This window comes from Panthera uncia, chromosome F1 (assembly GCF_023721935.1).
Source record: "Panthera uncia isolate 11264 chromosome F1, Puncia_PCG_1.0, whole genome shotgun sequence".
Lineage (NCBI taxonomy): Eukaryota > Metazoa > Chordata > Mammalia > Carnivora > Felidae > Panthera > Panthera uncia.
Genome location: NC_064813.1, coordinates 35,005,223 through 35,017,279, shown reverse-complemented (window position 1 = coordinate 35,017,279; position 12,057 = coordinate 35,005,223). Strand labels below are relative to the sequence as shown.

General features: G+C 34.4%; 1 protein-coding gene across 1 annotated transcript in view; it reads right to left on the bottom strand.

Annotated features, from left to right (window-relative positions):
* Positions 1-12,057, bottom strand: part of CFHR5 (complement factor H related 5) — a 33,927-nt gene that overhangs the window by 8,337 nt on the left and 13,533 nt on the right. The window contains exons 5-7 of the mRNA XM_049634289.1: positions 11,087-11,269; positions 10,704-10,883; positions 5,382-5,558 (exon numbers count right to left, since the gene is read on the bottom strand). Coding sequence (XP_049490246.1) covers positions 5,382-5,558; positions 10,704-10,883; positions 11,087-11,269 — 540 coding nt within the window. The remainder of the gene's footprint in view (positions 1-5,381; positions 5,559-10,703; positions 10,884-11,086; positions 11,270-12,057) is intronic.

Below are 12,057 nucleotides of genomic sequence, written 5' to 3'. Positions count from 1 at the left end.
CCAAATAGGGAAATAGGAAGGTTGACATTGTCTGTAATCTCAAACATAAATAATAATTTAAAAAATGTAAACCAAATCCCAACTAACCAAGTTAAATATTCAAATATCATTGCTATTATATTTTAGGAAAAATATTATGCATGATTACGTCAGTTGTCCAACTTACTTTCCTTACAGAAGTATGGACATTGTCTTTAGAAATTTCAACCTAGTATAGATATAGTGTAGTTGAAACAGCACTAATATAAGAACCAAGAAACGAGTTCCAGTCTTGATTTTGGCTAAGTGACTTCTTGGGGTCTTGTATTCCTGGTCTGTAAAATGAAGGACTTTGTTGTGTTTCTTAAGAGTAAGTCTGGCAGGAGCCTGGGTGGCTCAGTCAGTTGAGCGTCCAACTCTTGATTTCGATTCAGGTCATGATCGCAGGGTCGTGGGATTGAGCCCCGCATTGGGCTCTGCACTGAGTGTGGAGCCTCCTTAAAATTCTCTTTCTCTCTCTCTCTCTCCCCTTCTGTCCCTCTCCCCCACTCACGCTTGCTCTCATTCTCTCTCTGTAAAATAAAAAAAGAAAAAAATAAGTCTGGCAATTTGAGTGACAAATATTTGCCACTTGATAATATCCTCACCTAATCTCCACCTGCCATCTACCACCATTTCTCGAAATTGTTATTAAACTCTTCTTTCAGCTTTCAATAAAGCTTCCTCCTCAGTTTTCTACCTCATTCTGGAAATATAATTTTATTATCTATAAGTACAACCTTTAAGAAAATCAAGTTGATGCAATAAATCAAATGTTTATGATTTTTATCTAGCTCATATAGAATATTTGGGGATTTTAAATACCATTGTTAATGTGTTCTGTATATTTTATAGAATTTTTAGTATTAAAACTATCAGTAATCTGACAACCAGCAATGGAGGAATGGTACATTATATACCGCCTTATCTAATACACAAACATATTAGGTTCTGATGTGAAATCAACAATACAGAATAGATATTAATGTGTATGATATGATAATAGGATTAATAATGAAGTACCATTAAGGTGTAATATTTTTAATGCTGCTGCTTCTCCATATAGGCAGATATGTTTTATTCCAGAGTCACTTGAGTGGCTCTCTCAGACAAACATAAAGCATCATGGGGAATGAGAGCGGCAGGATGTCTTGTTTTTGTCATTTGGCCCAAACTACATTTTTTCCCCAAATGGAGTTAAGGGTATGAGTAGACTGGAAAGGAGAAGGGGGGTTGTCAGGAAGTGAAAATATTTACACAAAAAAACTTCTGGGATTTAAGCAGCAATAAAGCAATAATCCCATTTTCTTTTCCCCAAGATTTTTTGTGTCGATCCTGCCAAGATGAAGAACTGACCAGGAAATATAACACGGAAATGGAACTCAGGACTCCAAAGGAAACTCCAGGAAAAGAGAGGTGAGCATTCTGAAGTCATCTCAACATTGAGGATCAGAGGGAGACAGATTTCCCAGATGCTTTCTTTTTGTTTTCTAACCCTAACATCAGACTTTAGCAGGGCACTTGGAAAAGGTTGACAGATGTTTTGGTTGTTTGTTTCAGGACTCTGAAAATTTTAACAGTTGTGCTAGCCTTCATACCACTTGTAAATTTTCTTTTAAAACTCTGCTATTTTGTGGCGCCTGGGTCGCTCAGTTGGTCAAGCGTCCAGTTTCGGCTCAGGTCATGATCTTACGGTTCGTGGGTTTGAGCCCTGCAACGGGCTCTGTGCTGACAGCTCAGAGCCTGGAGCCTGCTTCAGATTCTGTCTCCCTCTCTCTCTCTCTGCCCCTCTCCCACTAGTGCGCTCTCTCTCTCTCTCTCTCTCAAAAGTAAATAAGTGTTAAAAAAAAACACAAAATACCTCTGCTATTTTATTTATGTTTATGTTTCTAGTGGCTTTCTCATCCTTTCACTGTTCCAGGAAGGATAAGAGCAGCAATGTGACTTGCTTTTTTCCTTGGAGGGGCATATTATATTCTGGAATTTCATTCGTTGGTTTCTTAGCTCTAAGACTGTTTAAAATAAAAAAAAAAAAACTATAATTTTAGAGGTGCTTAGGTGGCTCAGTCACTCTTGATTTTGGTTCAGGTCATGATCCCAGGGTCATAGGATCAAGCCCTGCATTGGGCTCTGCGTTGAGCATCCAGCCTGATTAAGATTCTCTCTCTCTTCCTCTCTTTTCTCTCTCTCTCTCTCTCTCTCCCTGTCTTTCTCTCTTTCTCTCTCTCTCTACCCCCCCCCCCACCCCGGCCCCTCTGCCCACTCACACATGCTTTCTCTCTCTCTCTCTCAAATTAAAAAAAAAACTATAATTTCATACTTTATCTTGATTTTTCTTGTTTTACGGGTATAAGTAACATTGTCTTCTTCCTTTTCTTAATAAAAGAAACTAGATTCTACAGCTATAGTAAAGTTCCTCTTGTGGATATTAAATGTGGATTCACATGTATGTGTTTAGAGAAAATAAAAACTAGAAATTACACATATGTGATTAAGTAGAAGGAAAAATGAGGAAACCAGTGAGGCCACAAGAGGAACTTTACTATAGCTGCAGGATCTAGTTTCTTTTATTAAGAAAAGGAAGAAGACAATGTTACTTATATCTGGAAAACAAGAAAAATTCGTGTCTGTGAATTTATTTATTTTTTAGCATTTATAAGAGCTATACTATAGCATATCGTAAGGCAACTTGCTTTTTTCATGAACTATGATGTTTTGAGACCCATACATGTTTGTATATGCAACACAAAGCATTAAAATAAGAATATTCTTCTTTCCTTTGCCTAGTCTTCCAAATTCAATTATACCAAGATTTAAAATGAGATGATAAATGATAAAAAAACTTTTTTTTTTTTTTTTTTTATTTTTTTTTTTTTTTTTTTTTTTTAGAAACAGAGAGAGCATGCAAGCAGGGGAGGGGCAGAGAGAGAGAAGCCTAAGCAGGCTCCATGCTTTCAGCACAGGGCCTGACGTGGGGCTCAGTCTCACAAGCCATGAGATCATGGCCTGAGATGAAATCATGAGTGGGATGCTCAATTGACTGAGTCACCCAGACACCCCAATAAAAAACTTTTTAAAGACATGCCAAGAGATTATAAATTATGCTCTGCTCCCATTAAACTGGTATTGCACGCATGAGAGGCTAAAAGGATGAGTTTTAAAGAGCCAGTAGTAAAGGTTTCCTTAAAGAGTGCTGTCTGCATGTTATATCATGGGAGAGAGAAGGGTAAAATCACATTCCGCTTAGGCCAAGCGAAAGTAGGAAGCTTCTATATAACTGCTTTTCCCAGGGAATTAATGGTACAAAGAACAGTTTCTGACTCACACTTGAAATTTGAGAATAACTGAAGTAGTCTGTCTGGTAACACCTAAAGGCATGCCTGCACTGGTGATATTTTCCATTTCCAAATCTCAGTGGCTAGGATGGAAACCACAGGTAAAGGCTAGCTGTGGGTTGTCTTAAAAGGGCTTTCCATGAAAAGTCAACTGTGGGGAGTGAAATAACTCCAATGGAAAAATGGACTTGAAATCCAGGATTGCTAGAACTTTGTCAAGACAACTACCCTAGGTTAAGGGAAATCTCCAGAAACAGCATTCTCCTAAGATCTGTAAATGCCCTTTTCATGGGATTTTCCTTTTCAATTAATGTTTTTAACTCCTTCATTTTCAAAACTGTATTCTTATATTATTTTTCTTATATTTGTATATTCATCTAATTTTGGCTTATAGAAATGTTTATTTGGACCTACCCACCATTCTTCTTGACTAGAGTAGAATTGATTAGCTAGGTCTGCTCATTAACCTTTATAAAATTATTGTTATTTCCCAGATCAGCTGTAAGTAAAATATTCTATTTCATTCATATCTTCTTTTACATTTATTATTTTGCCTCCTAATATCTGGAGTTTACTTTTCCTAGCCTAGGGGAGATAGATAATAGATGAAAGATAGATGATAGATAGATAGATAGATAGATAGATAGATACTAGATCGAAACTTATTATTTTAAGGCTATACATTTCACTCTAAATTTTGGTTAGGTTGCCTCTAAGGGGTTTTACTATATGCTCTGAGAATTATAGTTCTTAGTAGTGTAAACACTATGTTATTAGGTTATTTGGAAGTGAATTATTTCACAAAATGAAGGGTAAGGAAGTAGATAGATATTATTATTACTTTGAAGTATTATTTCTTTGTGGTTATAAAAAGTAATCTATAGGGTATTAATATTTGAAACTTATGAGAATTATTTAATGCACAATAACAGATTAATGTAAACATTACATGGGCACAGAAAAGGCTTTAAAATGGTTGAAACACTCAGAGCAATACTTCACTTCCTTACATAAAAATAAAAATATATTGAATAAAGAAATTTAACAAAAATAAAAACATTTTAGTGGTTTTAAACAAAATATAGTTACCCTAGCTTCTTGAAATTATTACTTCTTTAAATTTAATATATTTTACTTTTTACCCTCACAATTTCTGATAACACCCCATTCTTTTGTTAAGAATTAATATTTCATCTTGCCGATATATATTTTATATGATTTATTTCAAAGGATGATTTTGAGTGGTAAATTCCCTTCATCTCTCCTGTGTTTAAACATGTATTTATTTTGTAATCATCAATAAATGCTTTGGGTATGGAAAACACTGGTTGCCAATTACTTTTTCTAAGCACTTTGAAGATAATGCTCCATTTTATCCTGGCTTCTTATATTATTGCTGGTGAGAAGTCTGAAGTCTACTCTGTTTTCTCTATCTTGTTATTTCTCTGTAAGCATTATATCTTTTCTATGCCTGGTTTATTTTAATTTAATATGGTGCCCACTTTATAATTGTTTGTAATTTATAATCCTGTTGCTCAAATTAAATAATTTGAAAACAAGCCTTTGAGGAATGTGAGATTTAATATTAGGAAAATAATTCCTTGATCATTTTTCTTCCCAGACTAATTTCTACTTTTGGTCCAGACTTTGTCATGTCTGTTAGTTTAACCTTCACAGTGTGTCATTTGGGTTTTAGTTGTTTCCCAACATCATTGAAGATTGAGTTTTTGTTCTATTTTTACCGTTCTTTTTTTTTTTTTCTTTTATCATTCAAGAGATTGTAACAGTAAAAATGGGTTTACTTCATCACCTTTACCAGAAGGCAAGGGCTCTTAAGTGATAATATTTGAAAATAGTGTTGTGAGTAGTTTCTATCTTCACCATCAACTTAAAAATTTATGTGACGCAATAAACAATTTAATTTAAAAACATGCTAATTACAAGACAACTTTTCTGATAAAGATGAAATAAGTTCTACAAAATCTGGGTTTTTTTCTCTTACAAAAATATCTCTAAAACAAATCTTACCTCTGCAGTTTGGTTCAGGATACCAGTTTCCATTTATGCAGGATATTTGCATCTGTGCACTGTTCCCCAAACATCTGTAATTTATTCTGGCATTATGATTATATTCAGGCATACGCGGACTTAGCAGTTTTCTTCGATAAAAATTTGGTATTTTGCAACTCTTAAGTTGGTCTGTTGCTATTCAAAAGGAAAATATTGATACATGAGCAGAATATTGAACAGAAACTAGCAATTATTTCAGTAAAATATCTGAAATATTAGCGGCATAATGAAATCATGTTTGATGCCTTTAGGCCATATCACATAAAACTACTCTTAATTTCATTGCGTAGGCTATACTGGCTGTTGAAAAAATGAGAAAGAAAATTAAAAGCTGTGTTCCATTTTGAATGACAGAAAAATATGTCAAAGTTGCTTAGGAAATGGGAATGCAAGACGGATTAGTCTGGTCCAGGGTTTTGACTGGAGAACAGTCCTTATGAAACTTCATTCAGCCTAGTTTTTTTTTTTTTCAATATATGAAATTTATTGTCAAATTGGTTTCCATACAACACCCAGTGCTCATCCCAAAAGGTGCCCTCCTCAATACCCATCCCCCACCCTCCCCTCCCTCCCACCCCCCATCAACCCTCAGTTTGTTCTCAGTTTTTAACAGTCTCTTATGCTTTGGCTCTCTCCCACTCTAACCTCTTTTTTTTTTCCTTCCCCTCCCCCATGGGTTTCTGTTAAGTTTCTCAGGATCCACATAAGAGTGAAAACATATGGTATCTGTCTTTCTCTGTATGGCTTATTTCACTTAGCATCACACTCTCCAGTTCCATCCACGTTGCTACAAAGGGCCATATTTCATTCTTTCTCATGGCCACGTAGTACTCCATTGTGTATATAAACCACAATGTCTTTATCCATTCATCAGTTGATGGACATTTCGGCTCTTTCCATAATTTGGCTATTGTTGAGAGTGCTGCTATAAACATTGGGGTACAAGTGCCCCTATGCATCAGCACTCCTGTATCCCTTGGGTAAATTCCTAGCAGTGCTATTGCTGGGTCATAGGGTAGGTCTATTTTTAATTTTCTGAGGAACCTCCACACTGTTTTCCAGAGTCAGCCTAGTTTTTAAAGGCCATGAAAAGATATGCGTATCTGATTGTTTCCCACTAAATAACCACATATCTGTGGGAAGTACAGTACTAGGAGAGATAAGTCTGGATTTCCCTTGAGGTTCAATTACTCCCACATTTCAGAAGCTCAGTAAAGACCCTGACGCAAGAAGTCAGAGTATGCTCACAGGAAGAACCCCCTGATAACAACACTATTGAGCCTTAGAACATGCATTCACAATGGGCCACATGCTTGTCTACATAGTTTTTATTGTTACGATTCTTCCCTTTTGTCCATAAATATGTAGCTCATCACGGAATCTTTCCTTAGGGTGTCCAAGGATGGCATAATGAGACATGAATTGCTCTGCTACTGCTTTTCTTCCAAGTGTTTTTTAATCCATGTTCTAAATCTCCCCTGTGTGATGCTAGTGATTGGGTATCTGTATTTCCCTCATATAATAATTGTTGACCATGAGCACATACAATTTACACCTTTTTATAACAGAGTCCAGTCTCTAGGGGCTGGAAAACATTCCCTCCCTGTAGGTCATCATGAATTGCCAGTGGCCAAGGTGTCTGCCAGGCTTAAAGAAGCACAAGAGCGACAGTTTTCATCACCAGAAGTGGGTAGGTCAGTTGATAATCCAAAAGTCTAGGAAATGAGGGAAGAGAGTGGGTCTGGGTTTTCCACTTTAGAATCTTGAAGAACAGCAACAGAGAGTGCCAGTTTTTAAAGCTCAGAATTAAAGGCTTTCATATTTTGAGATTTCTGGAGATAGGACGAAGGAGAACAGTATCTGAGGGTATCAGGACAAAACTTGCACATACTTATACATTACGGCTGAGAGCCCAAGACTGCTTGAATGCAGTTGAGAGAGCACGGCACACAGCCTGATGGATTGATAGAAAAACCTGAAAGAGATTTCACTACTTCTGCGGAAGAAAATGGACAAGCTGATCAGAAAATCTGGAATAGAGTTAAAAGATTTAGAGGCACAGGAAGAGTAAGAATCAGGCCTAGTTCCTAGGTCCTGCCTTCAACTCTTTCTCTAAGAGGAGAATCCAAATATTCCAGACGTAAATAGAACTCAGGCTACATGGTTGTTATTTTGGTGGTTGTTTCTGGACCATGTAGAGATAGTTTCATGAACTAAAGAAATAAAATAAAAGAGATTAAATTGTGATTATTTATAAAAATAAAATATCCAAATTCATTATTAGAACTAATATGGGAATTTAGCAAGATTGCTGGAGACAAAACCAATATACAAAATAAAATATAATCCTGTATATAGAAAGTATAACTCTTCAAATATATAAATTAATAAAAGATCTCAAAATAAAATATAATCCTGTATATAGAAAGTATAACTCTTCAAATATATAAATTAATAAAAGACCTCATTTATTTTATCAATAGAATCCCAAAGAACTTAGGGAAAAAGCTTATTTAGAAATAATTTTAATGAGAAATGTATATTATTATATATAAATTTTAATATAAGACCTGACTAAATAGATTGATGCATTATATTCATGGGAGGAAGAATCAATAATAAATAAAATTGCAATTCTGGCCAAATTTACAAATTTCATGTAATCCCAAACAAAATTGAACCAGAATTATCAAAGAATTTAGTTTTAAAATACAGATAGAGGGGCGCATGGGTGGCTCAGTCAGTTGAGCGTCTGACTTCAGCTCAGGTCATGATCTTATGGTTTGTGAGTTCGAGCCCCACATCAGACTCTGTGCTGACAGCCCGGAGCCTGGAGCCTGCTTCGGATTCTATGTCTCCCCCTCTCTCTGCCCTTCCCCTGCTCATACTCTCTCTCTCTCTCTTTCTCAAAAATAAACATTAAAAAAATTAAAAATAAAATAAAACAGATAGATTCGGGCATTTTAAAGAATAGTTGCTATGATTATAATAAGTAAAAAAGATTGCTGTAATAATAATGATTTTTTTCCATATTACTATAAAAATAGACAAACAGGTTAAGGGAACAGAATAAATAATCTAGAAATAGATATAAATAGGGTACTAGTAATGGCATGGGGGAAATAAATATTAGTAGAAAATAGAACAATTCACTTAGTATTGACATAGTTTTCCACATCGACACAAACAAAAGTACTCTAATACAACATAAATATAACAAATAAATTAAAAAAATAAATCTTAGTAATGAGATTTTAATCCTTAGAATAAAAGGGAATATATTTATGCACCTAAAAAATGAGGGATTCCTAAACAAGATACACACAAACATGCAAACAATTGAAAAAAGAAAGATTGACAATTGAGTTTAAACAAAACCCTCCAATGAAAAAGGCATCATAGAGAAAATAAAGCAAAAAAAACTTTAAAACTTTAAAAGGTTTGCAATATAATTATGAGAATATTTAATGCAGAACTCAAATCTTAAAAGGAGAAAGAAAACACAAAGTTAAAGAAAAATGTTCATTGCACGTAAGAGAAAATCTAGCTACCGACAAATACTTGAATTTACACTCAATATTACTATCAGTCAGACAAATGAAATTAAATACGAGAAATGATTTTGACCCACCGTCTTGGTGCCAGTTCAAAAATATTAAAATATCAAGTGAGGGCAAGAGGAGTAAGGTCTCCGTATACATCTGGCAGTACCTTGTAAAATCAAAAGTATCTACAATCCAATACCATCAATTCCACTTGCAGATGTATGTTTTAGGAAACACTGAAGCATGTCTTTTATACCAGGACAAAAAAAAAAAAAACAGTTTCCATTTCCAATAGGGTAATGAAGTGATAAAGCAAGGTACATTCTCAAGGCAGATTACACCACAGTAAAATTACAATGTTGAAGAAAAAAGCACTTTGCAAGTAGACAATAATTTTGCATAAGCTTAGGGGAAAAAACACAAAAATTTCCTCCAACCCTCATATATATATATATCAAAAAGTAGAATGGAAAGTACAAATTCTACTTTCTACTTGATTGGAATTTCCCTTGGGAGGATGATGGGATAATGGATACTTCTGTTTTTCTTTCATGTTTTCATTTCAATGATTTATTCTATTACAAAATATTTAAAGCAAATAATGTCAAAAATATCAATTGTGAATAGTGTAACACAGATGTTTTACAGCATTCTTTTTTTCCCCATTTTTTTCAACTTTAACCAAAAATCGAATCAAAGTACCTTGGCTATGCCTTCTCATCTAGAACCCCTCTGGGACTACAACACGTTTAGGCTGAGGAGGAGAGATGAGGACAAGTTTTGAGACATTAATTCAATTAAAATGTCAAGCAGCGTCTATATAGACTTCCTATGTGTATGACAAAGTCTAGACCAACAGAAGGTAGAGTGCGGGTATGTGAGACAAAAAAGAGAGCTGATACCAAGTGCACCGTGCCCCAGAGGAGGAGCTTGTGGGATAACAACCAAAAATAATTATGAAATGAGTTACTGACACAGAATCTTAACACTTTATGCAAATAAAGTAATAGAGTATTGCATAAAATACTTTATGCAAACCTAAGCGAATGATTACTCAGGCAGTGAATTAGAGATTGGGTCCATACAGATGAGCCCTGATATTCTGGCACTTTATAATCTAAATGGAAGACAAGTATCTATTAGGTGCATGACAATGATAAATGTACAGACAGACAACACAGTGGAGAGGCTATATCCTTCTACTAGAATTTTGAGATGAGCATATGGGTACTGGAAAATAAACCAGGAGAGGTTACAGAGGTGAGTGAATTTTGAGTTGACTCTTAAAGGTGAATACTTTTGCATATGATTACAGCGGAGAAAGACATTTCAGGAAGAGAGCAAAGGCACAAATGAGGAAAGGCACAGAGATTTAAAAGAACATGGCTTATCCAGAAGCTAAGGAAAATCCATTTTGCATAGCTCCATCACATGGTAAAGATAGGATCCAGCGGTAGATACCTAGGAAAAGCAATCTGATATTACCCCGAAGCAGAAGTCCCAAACTCTCCTGGTTCACAGAGCTCTAAGCATCTCAGTAATTTTTCACAGTGTTCATAGGTCAAAGAAAATCTTTACAAATTCACTTTCCTAAGTAATTAGGAGCAAACAACTTAGTAAGTATCTTATATCCTGTTTAATACTTGATGGGCACCAGCATGTGCTGGTGTGGCTATCTTTACTGACTTAAAAAATTATAAACAATCAAATACAAACTTAAGAAATGTATTCTCACCAACACACTTGGGAAGTTCAGTCCACATTCCATCCATACAAGTAATTACATTATTTCCAACCATTGTATATGCATTTCTGCAGTGCAGTTCCACAGAAACACCAGGTCGATAGGGAGGGACTGAGGGCTGGGCATAGCCATTCTTGAGGTGAGGTACATATCCACATGTTTTCACGTGTTCTAAGAAAATGTAATAAAAGATCTGCTTACTTTTGAAATATTTCAAATATATACATGTAAATATATATACATATATATACATGTATATATACATATATATGTGTATACATATATACATATGTGTATTTCATATACACATATATATATGTATATGAAAAGTGCAAAGTTTAAACTGTTGTGTTTAAACATTAACATCTATTTACCAAAACAAGTAGGCAGATTTGTCCATTCTCCATCGATGCACTGTATGTTCTTAGGTCCCATCATTAGAAAAGCGGGATTGCAATCATACTCCACCATTTCACTGTGTCCATATTCTTCTTTCCTTATCTGTTTTGTTTTACCATTGGGGAGTTGAGGGGGTTGACCACATGACTGTACTTGCTCTATCATAAAGAAATTGTTTAAATAATGCTTAAATAGTCTTATAAATCTGGCAAAACGTGGAGTTACTATTTTGGTTGACCTAGAACTAAATTACATTTATGTTACATTCCTATTTTCTTCAGGTTTGCTTTTTACAGTGTACATAGTGTATTGTGTAAAGTCTATTCTTTTTCTCAAATATTGATGCTTTTTCTATAAATAATTCTGAGCAAAGAAAGATGCACAATGAACACATATACCGATCACTTAGATACATATGAATGTTACATTTTGCCCAATTAATTTTTTTGTGAAGTAATTTAAAGTAAATGACAGACATAGTAAGATTTGACTTCTAAATTCTTCAGAATACCTAAGAAATAAGAACACTGACCAGCATATACAAAACATCTTATTGCATTTCTTTAAGTTAACAATTTTTAGGGCAATCTTATCTTCTTTCTATATGCAAATATCCTGATTGCGCCTACCCCCCATATTGTGCAGGTTATTATAACCAAGATATTAATTGTACCCTTGAAGATTTTAAAGTAGTTCAATGATCTGGATATCATATAAAAGTAAGTAGTTGTCAAATATGTGATATGATATACATATGCCATTATAGTTTTTATTAATTAATACCTTTAAATATATAAAATAACTATCAAAAATTTTGAAAAAGTAATATCATCTGAAGCAAGTAAAAAAATCATAATTCTTTTATATTGAATAATCCATATATTTATTTGATTACTTCTTACTTACTTAATAAAATATAACAAGGCCCACACAATATTTTTTAAAG